The following is a 22,891-nucleotide window of genomic DNA, read 5'->3' on the forward strand; positions in this document are numbered from 1 at the left end:
GAATCAGACAGAATCATTAAGCAAAGTCCTGTAAACAATGAATGGCATTATTTCTATATCTAAAGCTTTTTGGGTATGCATTGACATTGGGGCAAATGTATTTTAAACTTGTATTACTGCAAAATCAAAAAAGTTAAAGATTTTCTCAATATTGGTGACATGTGCTTCAAATACAAAAAGGAGAGAAAAAATAAAACTCAAATACTATATTGTACATGCAAGGAAAAACAATAAAAAATATAAAAAAAATAATATAGCTTAGAATCAGTGACACATTGTGTCAGCCAAGGAGAGGTAGAATATAAAGGTTTCTCACCCAAAATGAGATCCATTTCCTTTTTAACTTGGCCATGAACCACTGTGTGAGTGCAAATGATTTTCCCAAAGTAATAGTTTTATAAAACTGAGGTAAAGTAGTTAATGCACATTTAAAGAAGATGCCAAAATTCACAATAGCTCATTTAATGACAACAGCAAATCCTCTATTATATAGGATTCACATGAGCTGCCGTGTGACATTTAAAAAAAAACCTATGAACTCATGGATACTTGTCACAAGTTCCACAGATGTAGCAAATCTTTCAACCTTGACTGAGATTTTTTAAAAAATTGTATTTAGTCAATTTCGAACATTATTCCTTGGTTCTAAGAATCATATTCTTTCCCTCCCTCCCCCTCATCCCACCCTTCCTGTAGCTGACTCGCAATTCCACTGGGTATTATGTGTGTTCTTGATCATAACCTATTTCCATGTTGTTGATATTTGCACTAGGATGTTCATTTAGAGCAGCGATTCTCAACCTCTTTGTAGCAATGAGAATATATAATGCATATTAGGTATTTACATTCCGAATCATAACTGTAGCAAAATTACAATTTTGAAGTAGCCACCAAAATAATTTTTTGGTTTGGGGTCACTGCAACATGAGGAACTATATTGCAGGGTCACAGCATTAGAAAGGTTGAGAACCACTGATTTAGAGTCTATATCCCCAATCATATCCCCTCGACCCATGTGATCAAACAGATGTTTTTCTTTGGTGTTTCTACTCCCAAAGTTTTTCCTCTGAATGTGGATAGTGTTCTTTCTCGTAGATCCCTCTGGGTTATTCAGGATCACTGCAGTGCCACTAATGGAGAAGTCCATTGCATTTGATTGTACCACAGTCTATCAGTCTCTGTGTATGATGTTCTCTTGGTTCTGCTTCTTTCACTCTGCATCAATTCCTGGAGATCGTTCCAGTCTCCATGGAATTCCTCCAGTCTATTATTCCTTTGAGCACAATAGTATTCCATCACCAACATATGCCACTGTTTGTTCATCCATTCCCTAATTGAAGGGCATCCCCTCATTTTCCAATTTTTTTGCCACCACAAAGAGCGCAGCTATGAATGTTCTTGTACAAGTCTTTTCCCTTATTATCTCTTGGGGGTACAAACCCAGCAGTGCTACAACTGGATCAAAGGGCAGACTTGGGCATAGTTCCAAATTACCTTCCAGAATGGTTGGATCAATTCACAACTCCACCAGCAATGCATTAATGTACCAACTTTGCCATATCCCGTCCAGCATTCATTACTTTCCACTGTTGTCATGTTATTGGCTGAGATATTTTTAACAAAGTCTATAATAACTGCCATCATTACAAAATTTGGCAGGGGAGCCCAGAAAAAAAAACACAAACCTGTACTAGTGATGAACACCTTTTGGGTCTAAAACATCACCAAGAAATCTAGATTGTTCTGGTGGAAATAGATTAAACTGAAGAGTTAAAATATGCAGAAGCTACTTTAGGCTTCATGCTTTATATATAAAACTTTTTGGCAGGCACTTCTATTTTGTCCTCTACCTTTAATTCAACATTCTTTATTTTATATATATATGTATATATATATGTTATATATATAATATTCAGAAGCTGCTAGACTTCACAGAAAAAAAAATCCTTCACCCCTTCTGGATGAGATTATAACCCATTACAGGGTAACTAAGCCTCTTGGGCACCTCGTTCCCTCTGCCATGAGACTATTAACAGTTAACAGACCTGCTTCCAATATGTCCCACCCATTTCACATGGAGCTGAGGACTAAATAGTGAAAATCACTTCAGATGTCTCGTCCATTACATGTTTAATAAATGTGGAGATGGGGGAAATACAATAGTGCTTTTGCACTTCTCTTCAACTACAAATGGACCTTTATATCTTGTTACAAACAATTAAAAGACAGGCAAATGATCAGAGGTACTGATGCTACGAGAGATCTAACAATCACTTCTAAATATTCCTTAAAATCAATTTGAGATATTTAACTCATTAAATGCTCCAAAGGTTGTTAACCAGGTTGACAGAGTCCATCCGTCATCTATGTGACAATTCACAAAGGCAAAATGGAAGAAAAGGCTGTATAAACAACATGTGACCTCGATGGATCTGGTGACAACCTTAGTATCCCTAAGGACCTATGTTTTTTTGCCATGAAAGAGGGTTTTTGGAAGATGACTGGGCTTGTACAATGATATTTTGTTCAGTACAGTTATAGGGGAAAGGTACAAATAAAAATAATGTAACAGAATATATCTAATAGCCAAAACACAGTAGATTAAAATGATTCAATGTAACAGAATAGTTTTGATCAGATTAATATATGAACTTAAAAGCAAACAATCAGAAAAATACAATAAGATACAGAGACTTTCATAAAACAGTGGCATCTGAAAAGGCTTAAAAATGTAACCTCCAGACTCTTTAAAGTTCCTTCCCTATCCATTAAGGTTCCTTTTGTCATACCTCTGGGATCTCCTGTAGTGAGGGAGAATTCTTTGCTGAACATAGTATGGAGGAATCCCAAATTGGATGTATTTTAGAGAGTGGGCAGGCCCAAATGGCAAGGGTTTGTAGGGAGATGAATTTCTCCCCTGAATCTCAGGCAAGATATTAGCAAGGACCAGTGCACCCAGGAATGATAGGAAGGAAAAGCATCCTAAAATTGGGAGCTGTTTGAGATAGATAATGCACTGCTCTCTCATAGAGTGGGCCATGCTTGCAATTTCACCCTTTGAGGGGAAAAAGAAAAGGTGCTTCTAAATGGCTCTCCAATCAGGCACGGACTGAAGTAGCTCACAGACAGCAGAAATGGCCAGGAGTTAGGAGGGTAATTATTGCTTAAGGGAAACATACCTGGGCTTCCAAGGCAAGCCCTTAACTGTTGGCAATGTACTTTATCAGCTACCCAGGAGAGGGGCTCCAAGGACTTCTAGCTTGTGTGCTCTAAAGATGCTGTGTCAGCAATCAGCAACAGCAGCAGAATCAGGAACAGAAGTGACAGAAGCATGTGGCTAGGAGTTAGCAGCAGGAGTTTGGATCGGCAGCAAAAAGGATGGGCAAGAGAAACGACTTATCCCTTCTCTGCCAAGAACCCCTGGCTTAATTTGCTCAATTAAAGCCAGGAAAAATGGGGAGAAAAAACTCAGCAGGAGCAGGGCAGCAGCTCCGAAGAGAGTTTGGAGTTCTCTCAGAGTTCACGAAGTAGGTGGTGAAAAGCCATGGCAGGAGAAATGTGGCTTTGTAAAATTTATCTAGGCTATCTTAAAAAATCGAGAATTCTTACTCCAACTTCAGTGGTTGCCATCAATGTAAAAGTTGAAATTAATGTACAATACTTAAAATATATTTTATACGATTTATTAATAATCACTAGAAGTAAAGGAATTAAAAAGTAACAAAATAAAACCTTGTGCCCATGGCACATCTGCCTGTTCAAACAGCTTGCTCCATCAATGTCCCGACCCAGGAAGGAAAGACCTCTAGCCATGGAAGACCACCCTATCTATCTTCTGTGTATGTCAGCATGTAATGACAGGAAGTCAGTGGGCTCCTGAGAAATGTAGTTCAGAGGCACGAGATTTCCAGTTACACAATGTGCAGCTTGGAAAAAAGAAAGGAGTGGTTGCTGCTCTGGACACAGCCCTGATAAGTGTGTTGAATATGGATGATGCAGGCTCATTTGGGGTTTCTTCAGGTTAATCCTTCTCGGTAGGATGACGTTCATCTTCAAATTTCTTTTGTTCCAGATTTATAACTTGTCCCAGAACATCCAAGAGGATGATCTCCAACAGTTGCAGGTAAGCAGGGCTCACAGAAGTTATTTCCTTAGGGTTTTTGTCTATTCCAAGTTTTCACCTCTTTTCGAACAATCTTAGGAGGGCGTTTTTCTCTAAGAGGTTCAAGGGTGTAAGAAGGTTGCTGTTCCCTTTCCATGCCCATAATGGCTGGCAGCATCTCTGGGCCTGCCCAGCTTCCCTATTTTGGGCCTTTTCACCTGGGACCTCTGTAGAATTCCCTTGAGTCACCTTACTCAGCACCTCCTCCCCTCAGGACTGTCTCATCTGTCCTGTTACAAGGGAATCACTTTAAAATCAGGGTCCTTGGTGACCCCACTTCTTCCTGCTCCCTAGAGACCTCCCTCCTACACCCAAGCCCTGACCAGGCTTGTCCTCTTCTTCCACATCTCCTAACCTTTCCCCTTCATGGATGAAGGCCATCCCAGTGGCTGCCTCTGCCTCCAGCTGCTTGCTCCTTCAGAATTCCTGAAAGAGGTGGTGTTAAGCCATATTTAGTATTGCCAGGATTATGGTAGTCTTTTTTTAACCCTTGCCTTGTGCCTTAGGCTCCATACTGTTTATTGGTTCCAAGGCAGAAGAGTGGTAAGGGCTAGGCAATGGAGGTTAAGTGACTTGCCCAGGGTCACATGGCTAAACTATATCTGAGGCTGAATTTGAGCTCAGGACCTCCTGTCTCTGGGCTCAGCTCTATCTACTGAGCCATCTAGCCTCCTTTAGGAACATTTGACGAATATTTCTTGTTTTTTGTGGACTCAATGGCAATTAAGTTAATTGAGTTCAGAGCTGGTTGGAGAGATGGCCAAGGAGTTCCCAATCCCACATTCTTGTGGTATGAGACCTTGAGTGAGTTGCTATGTGGACCTGCCTGCCTCCCTACCCTATGTGACGTTTTGGCCAGTGTCTTGGTTAGAGGCTCAGGGGAAATGTTCCCCAAATCCCCAGATGCCTCAGAGCTGGGAGGAGAGCATATGTCCAGAAGACAGAGCCAGGATCCCAAAGGCTCTGGGCAGACGGACACAGGCAGCTCAATCCCGTAGCCTTTAGTAGGGATAAAGGCCACTAGGTCTCACTTTTGGCCCTGTAAGTCACCTTACAGGCATTCAGTGGGGCAGGCGTAACCAGGCAACAGTTTGTCTGAAAGAGATCAAGTGGTTCTGCTGGACCTCGGCTCTGTCTATGTCAGTCGTGGTCAGGGCTGTCCAGGACTTCAAGGGAAGACCTTGGGATGCTGGGACTAAGAGACCAGGGGTCCCTTGTTCTCTACTTTTCTTGAGCTTTCTCTGGAGCAACAGGCTGCTCAGTTTTAGGGAGCACAGTTGAAGGAGGCTATTGAAGAGAGCATCCTAGCAGCTAGGGAAGCACCCAGAGGGGAAAGCCTGAAGAAGAGGAGGCCAGGGAGGGATCCTGTTAGTGGGCCATTTGTCCAGCCCGTTAAAACTGGAATTCCTTTGGGCACAAGCTGGACTTGGGGCTGCTGAGCTCCTGCCCTGCAGTGATGTGGTTCGGTCACAGTGCCCAGGATTCCCTGGAGAGATAGAGAAATTGGGAGGAGGGTCAGCTTTGGGGTAGATGGTGCTGAAATGAAGTTGAGGGACTTGACTTGGGACTTCCCCTGTGGGCCAGAGAGAGAGGCTGGAAGAGAGAAGAAGGGGCCCAGGCATGAGGGCCATGGGCTGGGGAAGCTGAGGGCATGGACCTGCTGGGGACGTGGAGGCTCTGACTGTGGGGGTGACTGAGCCTGAGCCAGGAGGTGCTCATGTCAAAGGCTGCTGTCACGCTGTCCTTTGTCAGGGGGCAATCGGGCTCTGACTCTGCCAGCCTCAGCACCCCTAAATAGGTTCAATGTAGCTTCTATATCATCCTGCCCCACCCAAGTCTCCTTGGCTGTGTTCCATCATGTCATTGGCCCACAAATATTTATTGAATGCTCACCATGGCTAGGCACTGGGGAGAGAAATACAAGAAGGGAATAATCCCTTGTTGCAAGGAGTTTCTATTCTGTCTGAGGTGAAGAATTCATGTTCACATGTGTGTGGCCAAATGTACATATCCATATACATCCATTTGTCTATGGATTATTATCTCCAATTCATATGATAAGATAGAGTCACAATTCATATGATAGGATAGAGTCAATCAGTCTCAGCAGAAGATGCTTTTTCTTCACATGTGAGCAGTGAATCCAAGAGTCTCTTTCTCCAATCTTTATAGATGTTGGAGTAGTTAATAATATTTGGAATGGTCCTTCCCACGAAGGTTGAGTTGCTCCAGTTCGCTTGAAATTCTTGATATAAACTTTATCTCCTGGGTTCAGGTCATGCAGAGAAAAGTCTAATGGTCCAGCTTGTACTGCAGTTCCGGATTCATGAAGTTTACGTAGTTTGTGCTGTAACTCCTGTATATAGGAAGCAATAGTAATATCTCCCCCTAATAGCGATGTATAAGCCGGGGAGAAAGGCTTAGCCTGTATAGGCGGATGTCCAAAAAGCATCACAAATGGTGAAATATGTAAGTCTCCTCTAGGCCTGCTTCTAAGATAAAATAGGGCCAAAGGGAGAATTTCGGGCCATTTTAAATGGGTCTCAGTGCATAATTAATTTGCCAATCATAGTCTTAAGTTCTTTATTCATCCTCTCCACTTGGCCTGAGCTCTGGGGGTGATATGGAACATGGAATTTTGGAGTTCTCCCCAAGCAAGAATATATTTGGTTTAAGACAGAATCGGTAAAATGACTCCCTCTATCGGAGTCAATACGTGCTGGCAGGCCAAAACGAGGAATAATTTCTTTTAAAAGTATCTTTGCAACAAAATCTGCTGTGGCTCGGGTCGTAGGAAATGCTTCCGGCCATCTGGTTAGTTGATCTACAATTACGAGACAAAATTTATAACGTCCAGCCTTTGGCATTGTTATGAAATCTATCTGTAGATGTTCAAAAGGTGTGTAAGCCAGAGGATGTCCCCCAAAGGCTTTTCCACGATATGCATGTTGGTTATATGCCTGGCAAATAGGGCAGGCTGAACATACTTTAGAGGCTATAGTAGTTATACCAGGGGCTATCCATACTCTCTTGACAGAATCCACGATGCCCTGGGTGCCAAAATGACCATTTTTATGAATAGATTGGCAAATTTGGTTATAGAAACTTCTAGGGAGCAGGGGTTTTCCTTCAGATGACACCCATACTCCATTAATTTGTTTTGCTTTAAATTTTTGTTCCATTTTTCCACTTCCTTTTCATTATAGGAAAGTGATAAATTTAAATTATCAGTGGTTGTTAATGTTAAAATTAATCTAGGTCCTTCTATGGCTGCTAGTTTTGCAGAGGCATCTGCTCGGTCATTTCCTCTAGAGACAGGGTCAGAGCCACCTGTATGGGCAGAGCAATGAACTACAGCTAGGGCTTTAGGCAGTTTGAGAGCAGAAAGAACTTCATTAATAATTTCTGCATTAGCTATGGATTTTCCAGCTGAGGTTAAAAATCCTCTCTGGAGCCATAACATCCCGACTGAGTGACAAATGCCAAAAGCATATCTAGAATCCGTATAAATTGTTGCCTTTTTATCCTTGGCAATTATACAAGCTTGTTTTAGAGCTATGAGTTCTGCTCCTTGAGCGCTAATGTTAGAAGGTAGTGAAGTTGACCATTCAGTGGCAAATTCTGAGACTACGGCAGCTCCAGTGTAACGTATGACATCCCTCATAAAAGAGGAACCATCGGTAAATAAAATCAGATCTGCATTGTCTAAGGGAGTGTCCAAGAGATTATCTCGAGGCTTTTCTGCCATGGACACTAATGTTTCACAATTGTGTAATGGTTCTCCTGAAGTGGGTAAATCCGGAAGCAAGGTGGCAGGGTTAAGAGTTGAACAGCGTTTCAAGGTAATATTTTCACTATTTAATAAGGTTATTTCATACCTTGTAATTCTCTGATCCGAGAATGCCTGTGTTCTATGTTTTATCAATAATGCTTCTATCTCATGTGGGCACATTATTGTTAATGGACATCCCAATACTAAATCAACGGTTTTTGAGCATATACTCCTCTAAGGCATGGTGGTGCTCCTGCTGCTACTGGGTCTAGTTGGGCAGAATAATAAGCAATTGGACGCTGAGAAGGTCCCAAAGTCTGAGTTAACACACCAGAGGCCACTCCTCTTCGCTCATGCACATATAAAGTAAATGGCTTGTTGTAATCTGGGATGCCTAGAGCAGGGGCAGACATGATAGCCTTTTTTAGATCTGATAGAGCTGACAAGTGTTCAGGCTCTAATTTGAGGGGTTCAGGAACCGAATCCTTTGTTAATGCTATAAGGGGCTTAGTGATTTCCCCATAGCAAGGAATCCATTGTCTACAAAACCCTGTTGCTCCTAAAATTGCTCTCAGCTGTTTCTTAGTGGTAGGAGCACTCTATTTTTGAATGTTCTCAATTCGTTTTGGAGAAATATAACGAGCACCCGCAGTCAAGATGAATCCCAAATATTCTACTTTTTGGAGACACCATTGAACTTATCCTTAGAGATTTTATGTCCTCTTTTGTGCAATTCCAAAAGAAGGTGTTTGCTATCTTCTTGACATGTTTTTGCATCTGTTGAAGCCAAGAGTAGATCATCTACATATTTGATTAATTTGCTATTTTTAAATGTTATATTGTCTGTGTCTTGGCTCAAAATTTGCTCAAATAAGCTCGGACTTTCGACATAACCCTGTGGCAGCCGACACCAGGTATATTGTGAGCCCTTCCAGGTGAAAGCAAAAATATGCCTGGAGTTCTCGTGTATTGGTATGGAAAAGAAAGCTGAACACAAGTCTACTATTGTAAAGTATGTAGCTGTGCTAGGAATAGATGAAATAATAGTATGTATGTTAGAAACTACAGAGTGTCTCTTTATAACGTGATTATTCACTGCCCTTAGATCCTGTACGAATCTATAGATGTGCTTGCCATCGGGCCCTTTTTTTGGTTTTTTAATTGGCAGGATGGGCGTGTTGTATTCAGATTTGCAAGGGATTATTATTCCCTGTTCTATTAATGAGTTAATAACTGGTGAAATACCCTCAATTGCCTCCTTTGAGAGGGGATACTGAGGGATAGAAGGAGGTGGGCTAGATTTAGCTTTTATCTGCACAGGAACAGCAGATTTAAGTAAGCCTACATCAGAAGAAGATGTGGCCCAAAGAGACTCCGGTATATTTTTAGGTATTTCAAAAATGGAAGGCTCTTTTGCCTCCTGGTTTTCCGAGAGAAGTACAGGGAGTAAATTTAAAGATTCCTCTGGTACTTCTAATGATAATGAGCCATCTGGGGAGCAGGTTATTGTGGCTCTGAGTTTGCATAGAAGGTCCCTCCCCAGTAAATTTAAAGGGGAGTCAGGCATCAAAAGGAAGGAGTGTTGTACCTCTAGGGGTCCTACAGACACCATTCTAGGAGGAAGTCTTTTAACTCTTTGGGTTATTCCTGATACTCCCATTACATTCTCTGAGCCAATAGAATAACATTGTAAATCAGGTGTTCTCTTTAATACAGACCAGGAAGCTCCGGTGTCTAATAGACAATCATAATAGGTGTTACCCACCTTTAAGGTAACATGGGGTTCATTAGTATGGGGGGGCAGTGGATAGGGACAACGGGTAGTAGGACATCAGGGTCCGGGAAATCAAAGGTTGTATCCTCTGATTCCTGTGCCCCAGCCTCCCCCCCGCCCCCCGACACCATCATTGTGTTTGGGATATTCCTTGGGCACCCCCCTGAAGGGCACCTCTCTGAGGGTCATTAGTACCTCGAGTATTTTTTGGACGAGCTCCATTTCTCATATATTGTTGTTGTTCATTATCATTATAATTTTCTTTAATTGGAACATTGTCATTATTTTCCCAATTCCTATTTCTATAATTCTGGTTTCTAAAGTTCTTATTTCTGTATTCATTATAGTTATTTCCATAGTCATTATTATAATTTCTAGAATTCTGGTTTCTATAACCATTATCATCATTTCTATAGTTATTATTTCTAAAGCTATTATTAAACTGTGTATTCCTTCCAATCATCTTAAGAAAGGTTCTACATTCCATCATTTTGTGGCCCTTCTTCTCACAGAAGTGGCAAGTAATGGATTGATAATTGGATTTCTGGAGAGGGGCAATTGTCGTTGGTTCATTATCATGCCCACTTTCTAATTTAGTCATCCTATCTATTAAATATCTCATTTTTTTCTTCATTTCCTCCATGTCATCATTATTTTCTTCCTCCTTTTCTTTGTTTCCCTTTAAAACATATATAGCTGTTTTTCGCAATTCTTCAAGGTCCATATCTGACCATCTTGGGTATTGTGTTCTAAAATAATTCTTAATTGCTTTGCAAGAATTATTTACAAAGATTCTTCTAACTTGTCTTAAACTACTCTCTTTAGTTAAGTCCCAATCTAAGTATCTGTCCCCAAACTCGATAATTCTATCCATAAATCTGGACGGTGATTCTTCTTCCTTTTGCTTAATTTTTTCCAGTTCCATCCACTTATCTGTACTGTCTGCACATTCCTTCATTGACATGAGGATGGCCTCTCTACAACGGTATAGTTGTAGATAATCCTCAGGATTGTTATAGTCCCATTCGGGATCCTGAGATGGCCAATGTGCTGCATTACGCCCCCGGGTTTTGTTGACATGAGCAATTATTTTATTTTTTTCACGTTCACTTAAAAAAGCCTGTAGTAAGTTCTCAACGTCCTTGTAAGACGGATTATACTGAAAAAATATGTCTCCCATCTTTTTTGTTACTAGAAAAGGATCTTGTTCATATGTGGGGATATTTCGTGTAAATTCATTTATTTCTTGGGGAGTAAACGGTATCCTATGCCTTAAAGTCACCACATCCCCATTCCATCCTATTTCAGGTACTTCTCTTAGAGGAAACAGGCCTCTAGTTGAATTTTGTACCTGTGGGTCAGTTTGACAAGGACAGGTTTCTCTAGGAGGACAAGATCTCCCTTGCATTGGAATTTGGTTTTCTGTAGGAGAAGGAACATGAGAAACTGGGATTGCAGGGGAAGGGTTTTGGGGATTAAATTCAGACAAGATTTGCACTACACGAGAGAAGCAGTCTGTTAACTGGGCTATAGGGAAGGTGTTTTCCATCTCTATTTCAGGGAAGGAAATTTCCTCATTCAAAGGTTCAGAAACAGGTCTGTTTCTGGTAGAGTGGGTGTTTGCCCATTGATCCTGTAAGAAACATTTTATATCTTCTAATTGGGCTTGCATTTTATCCTCAATTTTTTCTATTTTATCCTCAATATTTTCTATTTTATCCTCAATATTTTTTATTTTAGCATCTCTAAATATAGTATTGAGGAGTACAAAAATGACAGTACCTATTAATATAAAAATTTGGAGGTATCCTGCATTCCTCAATGCCCCTAATTCTTCAGCTGCCATATAATTGTCAAAGAATGTAGTACTCATTTTTATATATATTTTGTAATTTCACAAAACACGTGGGGAGCAGGGCAAAGCAACAAACTTTCCACAGGGTTTTTTTTCTAATCCAGGAAGTTGTTCCTTAAGGGAAAGGATATTTAGAAACAGCTCTTCCAGCCAGGACTTTAGAGTCCTGTTGCTGAGATTTAAAACAGCTGTTTTCTGTCTATCAGAGTCACACAGCTGGAAAGTATCTGAGGTCCGATTTGAACCCAGTACCTTCTGTCTCTAGGCCTGGCTCTCAATCCGCTGAGCTACCCAGCTGTCCCTTAAGATTAAAGGGAAGAAAAAGAAAAACTGCTGATTCCAATTTAACTTAAGGAGAAAAGAGAAGAGAGAAAAAGTTTTTTATACTCACGTGTTCTAGCAGCTGTGTCTTTAAGCCAAGTTTTTTGTTAAAAAAGAGGGACTAAGTGGTGAGATGGTATAGTAAAAAGGCAAGGAATTTCAGAAGTTTATTGAGAGGATTCTTTAGACTCCTGTGTGGTCAGCCACAATGTAACAAGGAAATCACTTTAAAAGACTGATATATATTAATTTAAGGTCGCCAAGGAATTCAGCTATGTAATTCCTAAATGAAAACTCAAGTCAGCCGTCAGCCTTTTATAGAGTTTAATTACAAACAGGAAGAAGAAAGGAATTAGAGATAGAGAGAGAGAGAGAGAGAGAGAGAGAGAGAGAGAGAGAGAGAGAGAGAGAGAGAGAGAGAGAGAGAGAGAGAAAGGGGAGAGAAGGGAATAGGGCTTAAATACCCCCTCTGTTTAGGCTGGGCCAAAAGGCCCAAGCCCTTAGATAGCTGGGCAAAGAAAGGAGATCAGTCCCTATTACTCACGTGACCAAAATGGAGAAACAGTCTCAGAGGCCCCCACCTTCAGCTTCCTTCAGAGCAAGCTTCTCAGAGCACCTCTCCAACCACTCAGCCAAACTCTCCAACCCCCTCCAGTCCTCAGACCCCTCTCTCTTTAAGGAAACCATCCAAGTTGCCTCCCCTCAGTTCTCACATCTACCAATCACTGTCCATCATTTTCCCTGTGCCAATGGTGGCTCTAGCTTAACCCAGGACCGCCCAGAGGTCTGGGCTTTGCACATGTCTGTTGGAGGTCATATTCTCAAATAATTAAATTTTGATCTATGCTGCAGCCCTTCCTAAATCCTGTTAGGACTGAGTGGGGTGGAAATTGTATTTTCCAAGACCTGATTCTGTCATTCCAAGTATCTCTATTGTATCAATTCTAAAATCAATCATGACTCAAAGAAATTCCTGTTCTATGCTTAAGCATAGGTCAAAGCCCTTTCCATTGTTCAGCAAAAGGTTTCTGTCCTAAAGTAATCTTAAGAAGGGAGGAGGAGGAACCTCCCATGCCAATGGGGTTCACATTCCAATAGAGTTCCCATTCTCAATAGGAAATTTTTCAAGTATGAAATTTCCCAATGGTGAAATTTCCAACATTTATAAGTCTAAGAAATTTTAAGGTTTACACGAGATAGGGTGGTTTGGGAAGGGTGGGCAGCCTTTGAGGGAGACCAAGATCAGGAAAGGCAGGGTCAAGAGGGATGGCCTGGGGCAAAGGCACAGAGGTGGGAGAGAGGAACAGAGAGGCCTGCTCATCTGGATCCTAGCCAGTGTGTGGGAAGAGTGGTGTCCACTGAGGCTAGATAGGCAACTTGGGACCAGGGTGTAAAGGATCAGAAAAGCTCATAGAGGCAGAGGAAGGATTGGCTGAGGGAGCAGGGCATGTGTCCAGAGCTTCTCTGAAGGATGTTGCTTTGGCCAATGGGAGGCCGAAGATGGGCACAGCAGTCACCTCAGACCCCGGATCCCTTCTCTAGTGATTTCTCCCTTGTGTCCTTTCTCTGGGAAGCCTGTTCCGCTCTCTCATTGCCCACCCCCACCTCGCTTGGGTTCTTTGGCCCATTTTATTTCATTATTTTAAAAAAACTTTATTTTTAAATATTTTTCCATGGTTACATGATTCATTTTCTCTTCCTCCCCTCCCAGAGCTGACCAACAGTTCCACTGGGTTATATACTTAATATCTATTTCCATATTATTGATTTTTGTAATAGTCATCTTTTTAAAACCAAAACCCCAATCCTATACCCATATAACCAAATGATAAATCACATGTTTTTCTTCTGCATTTCTGCTCCCACAGTTCTTTCTCTGGATGTGGAGAATGTTTTTTCTCATAAGTCCCTCAGGACTGTCCTGGATCATTACATCGCTGCTAATCGCAGAATCAGTTACATTCAATTGTGCTACAATGTATCTATCTCTGTGTACTTTGTTCTCCTGGTTCTGCTCATTTCACTTCACATCAGTTCATGGAGGTCTTTCCAGTTCACATAGAAATCAAGCAGTTCATTGTTCCTCATAGCACAATAGTATTCCATCACCAACATGTACCACAATTTGTTCAGCCATTCCCCAATTGAAGCGCATCCTCTCATTTTCCAATTTTTTGCCATCACAAAGAGCACAGCTATGAATATTTTTGTACAGGTCTTTTTCCTTATTATCTCTCCAGTGCTATGGTTGGATCAAAAGGCAGGCAGTCTTTCAGCACCCTTTGGGTATAGTTCCAAATTGTCTTCCAGAATGGTTGGACCAATTCACAACTCCACCAACAATGCATTAGTGTCCCAATTTTGCTACATCCTCTCCAACATTTATCACTTTACTGTCACATTGGCCAATCTGCTAGGTGGTGTGAGGTAGTACGTCAGGGTCTTTGGCCCATTTTAGAGGACAACTGTGCAGTCTCTGCCCATGACTGGGATGTCTTCACTCCCACAAGTCATTGTTGGTCATGCTGGCCCATCAGTGGATCTGATGAAGCCCCTGCTGTGTGGCAGGCCCTGCCCTGAATGTGGGGATGTGAAGGACTAGAGGGGGGACCATGGGATGTGCAGCTCTGGCTGCTGGGACTTACACATTGTTGTCTTTGTCTGTTTCTTTTTGGAAGCTTTTCACGGAGTATGGTCGTCTGGCGCTGGATGAAATTTTCCAGAAGCCTTTCCAGGTATAGCCCTTCATGGAAGTTCCCTCCCCCACCCAATCTGTGCCCTTAGGCCCACTTCCCCTGGGGCAGATGGTCCTCAGCCTTTCCCTATTCCTCCCCTTGGGCTAGGCCCCTTTCCAGCCCATGGGCCTTGGCCCCTTGGTCCAAAGCCTTAGACCCTGGAGGGAGTCCATAGACCCTGCTGCTTCTTGCCAGGGATTCCCAGAACAGGGAGATCCCGACATGTCTCAGCGTGTCCTGGGCGCTCTTTGAAGGGGGCCTTTAGCTGCTGCTCAGAGCTAGCACCCATGGAACACCCAGCACTTCACTGATACCGTGGCATCTGCCCTGGGAGATGGGGGCAAAGTGATCCCCATTTGATGAATGAGGGAAGCGAGGCACACAGTGGTTCAGAACTTTCCCGGGGTCACTTCTGAGGTCTCATCTGCTCCAGGCCCAGCAGCCATTAATTTGTACAAGACTGGGTGTGACCCCCCCCTTCTCTCCCTACAGACGCTGATGTTTCTGATCCGAGATTGGAGTTTTCCGTATGAGTACAGATTTGGCCTCAAGGGGGGAATGCAGTTTCTGGAAAAGCGCTTGCAGGTAACTCACGTTCGGTCCTGGGTGTCCCTTGGAGGGCCCACGTGGAAGGGGTGTGTTTGTGGGCTGCCCTGGGACAGAGAGGAGGACAAGGCCTCAGACCAAGGATCATGGACTGACACATGTGCCCTCAGGCCCTCGGGCTTGTTGCTCCCTCTTGGAATAGTCTGAGCAGCCCCTGACAGCCTGGTCGAGGTGTCCCTCTCTTCCTCCAGCCAGGTGCCAGGCCTCTCCTTGAAGAGGCTCAAATGGGCCCTTCGGCCTTGGCTGCAGGATCCCCCCTGCCTCCCTCTCCCCCCTGCCTCCACTGCCATTCCCCCCACTCCCCACCCCTCCAACCCCAGTCCTGGTGGCCTCGTCTCCAGGGCTGAGCTCCAGCCTTGTTGGTCTTTGCGGGTAGGTGAAGGAGCAGCAACATGAGGAGATCCAGAATGTCCGCAATCACATCCGCTCATGCTTTAGCAGGGTCACCTGCTTCCTCCTCCCACACCCCGGCCTCCTGGTGGCCACCAACCCGGCCTTCGATGGGAAGTTGAAAGGTTTGTTACACACCTGTGCATATGGGTGCCCTCTGCAGGCACCCTGGACCCCGGCGGTGGTGCACATGCACACATGCACACACACGTCCCCCCATTTGGTCCTGTCAGTTGCATACACATACACACGTACACCACACTGCCTGTAAACACACAGTGCACATGTGTACATGTACACCCATACACTCCTATACATGCATGTACATGCATGTAGAGGCAGATGGATCCTGTCCCTTGTCCACAAACATGCACATACACACCCCTGGAGGCAGAAGGATCCCATCGATTGCACATGCACACATAGACCTTCCAGCCCCTTGAAAGTGCCTTTTCCTGATTGACTGAAGGCGGCTTCCTGGCAGGCTCAGGGTGGGCTCCTCCTGATCTTGGGTGGTCTCAGGGGACGGACCCTGTTTATTTTTTTGAGTTCATAATTGGGAGCAGCAGGGGGTGAGGGTGGGGAGCTCCAGGGACAGAGTCAGGCCTGGAGGCAGAGGTCATGGGTTCCAGGCTGACCTCAGGCCCTTCCCAGCTGGGTGACCCTGGGCAGGTCCCTTACCCCCACAGCCCAGCCTTGAAGCTTAGAAATGCAGGTTCAGGATTGAAGGAGGCGCCAGGCTTTTGTCAGGGCAGCACAGAGCTTAGCTTCCTCCCCTCTCGAGTCACAGCTGCCCTGGTGTAGAGCCTGTCTTCCTGTCTGCTTGCCCTGTGGCTTGGCATGGAGGTGGGGGCCTGAACCTTGCCATTTGCCAGCTGTGCCTGGGGAAGTCAGTGGCCTCCCTGGGTGGAGATGGCCCACCTGACTCTTCCTGCCTGGAAAGCAGGGCCCTGGGGGAGGCCCACATGGGGGAAATTGAGGAGACCCGGGAGGGAGCAGAAGGTGCCCTGCAGCTCCTGTCCATCTGACTGCCCCCTGGGAGCCAGGTGGCTGGACACTGGCTATTGGTTATTGTAACCTTAGGCTGGTCATCTCACCCCTGGCTGCCTTAGTTTCCTCAGCTATAAAATGGGGACTGAACCAGCACCTACCTCGGAGGCTTATTGTGACAGTCGAATGAGCTAGTATGTGTACAGGGCTTGGCATGGGGCCTGGCACAGTATAGGTGCTTAGGAAGTAGGTGCTTGCTCTCTCTCTCCTTCCCTCCCTCTCTCCTTCTTCTCCCTCCCTCCTTCCGTTGTTCCTTCTTTCTATCCTTCCTTTGTTCCTTCCTTCCATCCTTCCTTCCCTCTTCCCCATGGAAAAGCAGTTTGGAAACACCCCAGGCTCAGGGAGTGGGCCTGGATCACTGATTTCATTGGTGCAGGGAATGTCCCTTGGAGGAGACTCCCTCCCCCAATGTGGGTCAGCACCCCTCTGCCGGCCGGTCAGCCCTGCTGTGGCAGCAGGGTGCCAGCAGTTAGAATGAGACTTTGGAATTCTCTAGGCCTGGATCTTGCTTCTTCAGAGACCTTGGGGTTGGGGGGGCTTGGACCCCCAGTGCAGAGCCTTGGACTTGTGCCGTGCCCTTTGGGCTCTCCTGTGGGTGCTGGTTGACATGTGATGAATGTGGCACAAATTGCCCCAGCTTGGGTCAGAAGATTCTTAGGTCCCGTACCTGAGGGGGCAGGGGGAGGCGAACAGAGTCCGGCCAGAGCGGGGCTGGGGTCTTGCCGCCTCTGTCTAGTGCTCCGGGTTGGGGCTTGAGGTCGGCCTGTTACTTAGTCTGGCCTTCTCTCTGGTCCCCCGGTTAGACATCGCTCCTGAATTCAAAGAGCAGTTACAGGAGCTGATTCCGTTTGTGCTGGATGAGAATAACTTGATGGAAAAGGAGATTAATGGTTCCAAAATCACCTGCCGTGGCCTGCTAGAGTACTTTAAGGTAAATGCGGCTTCCCCCTAGGGGGCCCTCTGCCTGCCTTCAGAAGGGTGTCCTAGATGGGTCTCAGAGCCACGAGTAGCCATCAGGGGGCAGCACTGACCCGAGAGACGAGCTGGGAGGAGATGCCGTTAGCAGGGGCTTCCCCTTTCTCCCATCCCAGAGCCGGCCAGTGGCTGCCCCCCCAGGCACGAGGGGTGCAGGAGGGGCTTGGGCTGGGGTCCACACTGTTAACTCCCGATGGTCCCTGAGTCATGACCGGTGTGTGCCGAGCCCAGGCTCTGCCGCAGCTTCCTCGAGCAATGCCCTGATGGTGCCCGCTTTGTGTCCCAGCTCGAGGGCTGGCACGATCTCTTCAATCTTTGTGTCCCCAGGCCTACATTAAGATTTACCAAGGAGAAGACCTGCCTCACCCCAAATCCATGCTGCAGGTAAGCCATCCCTTCCGGGCCCTCCTGAGAGGTGGGCTCCCGGAGAGACGGGCAGGAGGGAGACCATTTGGAGGCCCATCTCACAGGACTGTGGGCGCCCGAGATCCTCCAGCCGCCTCTGTTGTATGTGATGTTGGCATCAGGCAGAATGGCAGCTCCCCCGGGATCACAGGGCTGGAAGTTGGCTAGGGAAAGCCAGTGCTCGTGTGGGCAGCCCGTTCTTTGGGGAGCTCCCGCTGCCCGTGCAGGCACGGAAGCTTTCCTCATCTTTCTTCCTCGTTCTGCCCTTCCGACCAAGGAGGACAGACCTGGCCTTTCTCGTACCAGGCTCGCTTCAGGTACGGAGCACGTCTCCGCGGTTTTCCCTTTGCCACACTGACGGTCTCTCGATCTCCCTCCGCCGCCGGTCTGGAACCCTGGTCGTTCTGGCCCACTGGTGGCCGTATTAGCTGTGGCTACCCCATGAGGCACCATCCTCAGAAGGGAGCTGACCAGTGAGTGAGGTGGACTGTAGAGGGGCCACTCGTCTTGCTAGGGCTCTGTGATGTCACTGACCATGCAGATGCAGCCCTCTGTGCCCGTGCATTCTGTGTCGGGCTCTGCTGGCATTTCTCAGGGGTTTGCAGTGTGCCCGCCTCAAGGGCTTGCCTGCTAATGGAGAACCTGGCACACAACAAGCAGGGGAGGGAGGAGTGGGTCCAGTCAGTGCAGGGCCGAGGTAGAGACAGCCTGCAGAGGGAGGAGACCGGCTGGCCTCGTGCCCTCTGCGGCCGTGTCAGGACAGCAGTGGGTCACAGGGGTGGTCTGTGCGTGGTCCATCCTTCCCCCTGCGGTCAGCCCATCTGCTGGCACCCTCTGAGGTTCTTGGGTGCTTGGGTCCGCCTCAGCAGCCCTGGGACATCAGCAGGAAAGAGTTGGGCCTGCCAGACCTGGCCATCAGGTTTATCCCAGCTGGGTCATTGGGCCAAGCACTTATGGTGGGGGGCTTCACAGCTTCTGCAGGGACCCTCCCCGGGAAGCCTTTCCTGAGAGCGCTGATCCGAGGATTGCAGGGCTCTGGCCGCAGTTTATTTTTTTCGCTTGCCTGTAGAAACAATTTTGACCATTGATGTTTGACCGTTTGCGATTCTGATTCTCTTCCCACCCTTCAGGGCGTCTGGCCAGCCGGACCAGATGCCCTTAGAAGCCGCAGACGCCAGGAGGCTTGGCTTCTCATGTGATTGGGAAGATGAGCCTTCTGCGGACTGCCAGTGGGTCAGCAGGCTGTTGGCCCTGCACACCTCCTCAGAGGTGCCCTGCTGGGGGCCATAGGGCCAATTCTCTAAACAGGGCTCCTTTGACAGATTCAGGAACGCTCTGCCTCATGCCTCGGGGGTTCCTGGCTCTCTCTCCATCACCTTTTAGAGGCTTCTCTCTGCCTTTGGCTTCTTCTCTTCTGGGTCCTGGAAGAAATGATCCCTTTAACTCCCGTCACCCCTCAGCCCCCAGGTTGGCTGTAGCTGGTTTAACTCTGCTTCCTCCTGTCTTTGGCCAGTTGGGGCTTCACACTGGGGCCTCATCATCATCAGGCCCCTCCAGTCTCCTGAGGAGGTCTCTTCAGCCTTACTTTCTCCTGTCTGAAGACCATTTCCTTCAGCCCCTTCCTCCTGTTCCCTCCCTACTCCCCGACTCTTGCCATGTTCAGGCCATGTTCAGGCCTGGCCATTTCCTTTTAGACGCTGCCTCTTACTCGGGTGCTTGTCTTCTCCCAACTTCAGGCCTTTGGCAGACTGTGCCGGCTCTCCTTTTCTCAAGCCATCGATAGCCGGGCCACGCAGGGTAGGGATGGGCACAAAGCGGGCACTCACCCAGCACTGGTGGTCCCTGGCCTTCTCTGAGTCTGCAGAACTATCCTTGCACCCGCCGTGCCCGTCAAAGGCAGGAAGGGTGCGAGCCTACTTCACATGGCCCGCGCCCTTCTTCATCGCCTAGCAGTCCTTTGGAAAGGGAGGGAGGTGGCGAGGGCAGCTCACAAGCCGTGCCAGCTCTTCTGGTCATCACGGCTGCCTTTTCCAGCCCTGCCTCCCCCTCAGGGCCGCTCCCCCATCTAGGACCCCTCCAACTTCTCTTATTGGTGCTGCGCTCTGTTTCAGTTGTTCATTGTCTTTTTGTTCCGGATTTTCCTAGTCTGCGAGGTACATTCCCTCCCTCCCAAAATGCACATTGGAGAACACGTTCGCCCGTACCCAGGAACAGTATTCCTTACCTTCCGTCTTGGAGTCTGGCTGCCAAGACAGAAGAAGAGAGGGGTTAAGTGACTTGCCCAGGGTCACAAGCGGCAACGTGTCTGAGGCCAGGTTTGGACCCGGGACCTCCCGGCTTTATCCACTGGACCACCTGGCTCTGAAAGTCCTGTTTTTCATTAGCAGTCCACTTACATATTACCTGTCTCCTGTCTTTGGGGCTTTTATTTAACCTGCAAGCCTGAATTTGTTCAGAGGACCCAGAGCCCCTCATTGCCTCCGGGGCTGCCGAGCCCATTCCTCCTGGCTGCTTAGAGCTGAAGTCGAGGATGCTGTGGCCTTGGTTTGGGGAGGATCTTTATGAAAAGGCTTCAGAGGGCGCGTGTTGTTCCCTAAAACAACATGTGGGCCTTCCCCACTCACTGTAGATTGAGAAAATGGAAAGTGCAGCCTTTGCTTCACTTGGGGGCCTGCTAAGCTGGGTATCAGTTCTAAGAAGAGTGGCAAGAGCTGGGCAGTGGGCGTGAAGTGACTTGTCTAGGGCCACCCAGCCAGGAAGGATCTGGGGTCTGATTGGAACCCAGGCCCAGCTCTATCCATGGAGCCCCTCAGCTGCCCCCTAAACTGCCTGTCTTGATATAAATCTGAGTTGCTGTTAGGGGCAACAGCTGGCCATTGATGTTTATCCAAGAGGAAGAGAACTGGCTGCCAGGTGAGCAGAACCAGAAGGAAGCTGGGGTGAACCTTGGCCTGCAGCTAGCTGATGCTTGTAGGGTGGGTGGCCCTGGGCAAGTCACCTATACCCCCCCGCCCAGCCCCGAGTGCTCTTCTGCCTGGTTTAGGATGTGGCCCACGGGGGTTTGTTGGGCTTGTGTGTATTCTGTGGAGGGGAGAAGGAAAGCTCGGCTGATTGCGGCCCTCCGTGGAGGAGGGGAGCTTCTGGGGGCCCCGGGGACTAGGCAGCTTCTCTGTGCTTGCTTTCAAGGCCACGGCGGAAGCCAACAATCTCGCGGCTGCGGCATCTGCCAAGGACATGTATTATAACAACATGCAGAAGGTAGGCGCTCCTCTTCTGCTGGGGCGGCGCGGGGGAGGGGCCCATCACTGGCCTCAGGACCTGCTGGTTCCCTCTTGATTGGCGTGGGGGAGGGGAAGGGGGAATGTGTGCCCTGATTGGCCCCGGGGGAGGGGAGGCTGACTGATTGGCACGGGGTCTCCCTAGTTGATTGGCCGTGGGGGGCAGAGCCTGATTGATTAGCGTGAGGTCTCCAGATTGATCGGTGTGGGGTCCCTAGATTGATCGGTGTGGGGGTCTCCAGATTGATTGGCACAGGATACCCTTGATTGATCGGTGTGGGGTCTCCAGATTGATCAGCGTGGGGTCCCCAGATTGATCCGTGTGGGGGTCTCCAGATTGATCAGTGTGGGGTCCCTAGATTGATCGGTGTGGGGGTCTCTAGATTGATCAGTGTGGGGTCCCTAGATTGATCGGTGTGGGGGTCTCCAGATTGATCAGTGTGGGGTCCCTAGATTGATCGGTGTGGGGGTCTCCAGATTGATCAGCGTGGGGTCCCCAGATTGATCGGTGTGGGGGTCTCCAGATTGATTGGTACAGGGTACCCTTGATTGATCGGTGTGGGGTCTCCAGATTGATCAGTGTGGGGTCCCTAGATTGATCGGTGTGGGGGTCTCCAGATTGATCAGCGTGGGGTCCCCAGATTGATCAGTGTGGGGGTCTCCAGATTGATCAGCGTGGGGTCCCCAGATTGATCAGTGTGGGGGTCTCCAGATTGATCAGCGTGGGGTCCCCAGATTGATCGGTGTGGGGGTCTCCAGATTGATTGGCACAGGGTACCCTTGATTGATCGGTGTGGGGTCTCCAGATTGATCAACGTGGGGTCCCCAGATTGATCGGTGTGGGGGTCTCCAGATTGATCAGCGTGGGGTCCCCAGATTGATCGGTGTGGGGGTCTCCAGATTGATTGGTACAGGATACCCTTGATTGATCGGTGTGGGGTCTCCAGATTGATCAGCGTGGGGTCCCCAGATTGATTGTCATAGGGTCCCCAGATTGATCAGTGTGGGGTCCCCTGATTGATTGGCACAGCATGGGGTCCCCAATTTGATCAGTGTGGGGTCCCCCGATTGATCCGTACGGGGTCCCCAGATTGATGGGCGTGGGTTGGCCTCTTCTCACAGGTCTGTGGAGGGGAGCAGCCATACCTGGCGGCCGAGAGCCTGCAAGAGAGGCACGACGAGTTCAAGAAGCAGGCCCTGGAGCATTTCCAGAAGAGCAAGAAGATGGGGGGCAAGGACTTCAGCCGGCGCTACCAGAACGAGCTGGAGAGGGAGATCCAGTCGCTGTACGTGCACTTCGTCAAGCACAACAGCAGCAAGAACGTCTTCAGCTCCTTCCGCACCCCGGCCGTGCTGTTCAGCTTCATCGTGCTGCTCTACGTGGGCTCGGGCTTCACTGGCTTCCTGGGCCTTGTCAGCATCACCCAGCTCTGCAACTGCCTGCTGGGCTTCCTGCTCCTGGCCCTGGTGGCTTGGGGCTACGTGCGCTACTCGGGCCAGTACAGTGCGCTGGGGGGCGCCATCGATTCCAGCGCTGCCTTCGTCCTCCAGCAGGTGAGTGCCCCAGG

At 47.6% G+C, this 22,891-nt stretch overlaps 1 protein-coding gene across 1 annotated transcript in view; it reads left to right on the forward strand.

Moving 5' to 3' along the window:
- The window catches only part of ATL3 (atlastin GTPase 3), a 44,189-nt gene that overhangs the window by 17,160 nt on the left and 4,138 nt on the right, over positions 1–22,891 (forward strand). Inside the window, exons 6-13 of the mRNA XM_007497739.3 lie at positions 4,073–4,123; positions 14,563–14,619; positions 15,112–15,204; positions 15,602–15,740; positions 17,469–17,596; positions 17,968–18,024; positions 21,232–21,303; positions 22,446–22,877. Coding sequence (XP_007497801.1) covers positions 4,073–4,123; positions 14,563–14,619; positions 15,112–15,204; positions 15,602–15,740; positions 17,469–17,596; positions 17,968–18,024; positions 21,232–21,303; positions 22,446–22,877 — 1,029 coding nt within the window. The remainder of the gene's footprint in view (positions 1–4,072; positions 4,124–14,562; positions 14,620–15,111; positions 15,205–15,601; positions 15,741–17,468; positions 17,597–17,967; positions 18,025–21,231; positions 21,304–22,445; positions 22,878–22,891) is intronic.

This window comes from Monodelphis domestica, chromosome 6 (genome assembly GCF_027887165.1).
Source record: "Monodelphis domestica isolate mMonDom1 chromosome 6, mMonDom1.pri, whole genome shotgun sequence".
NCBI classification, from domain to species: Eukaryota; Metazoa; Chordata; class Mammalia; order Didelphimorphia; family Didelphidae; genus Monodelphis; species Monodelphis domestica.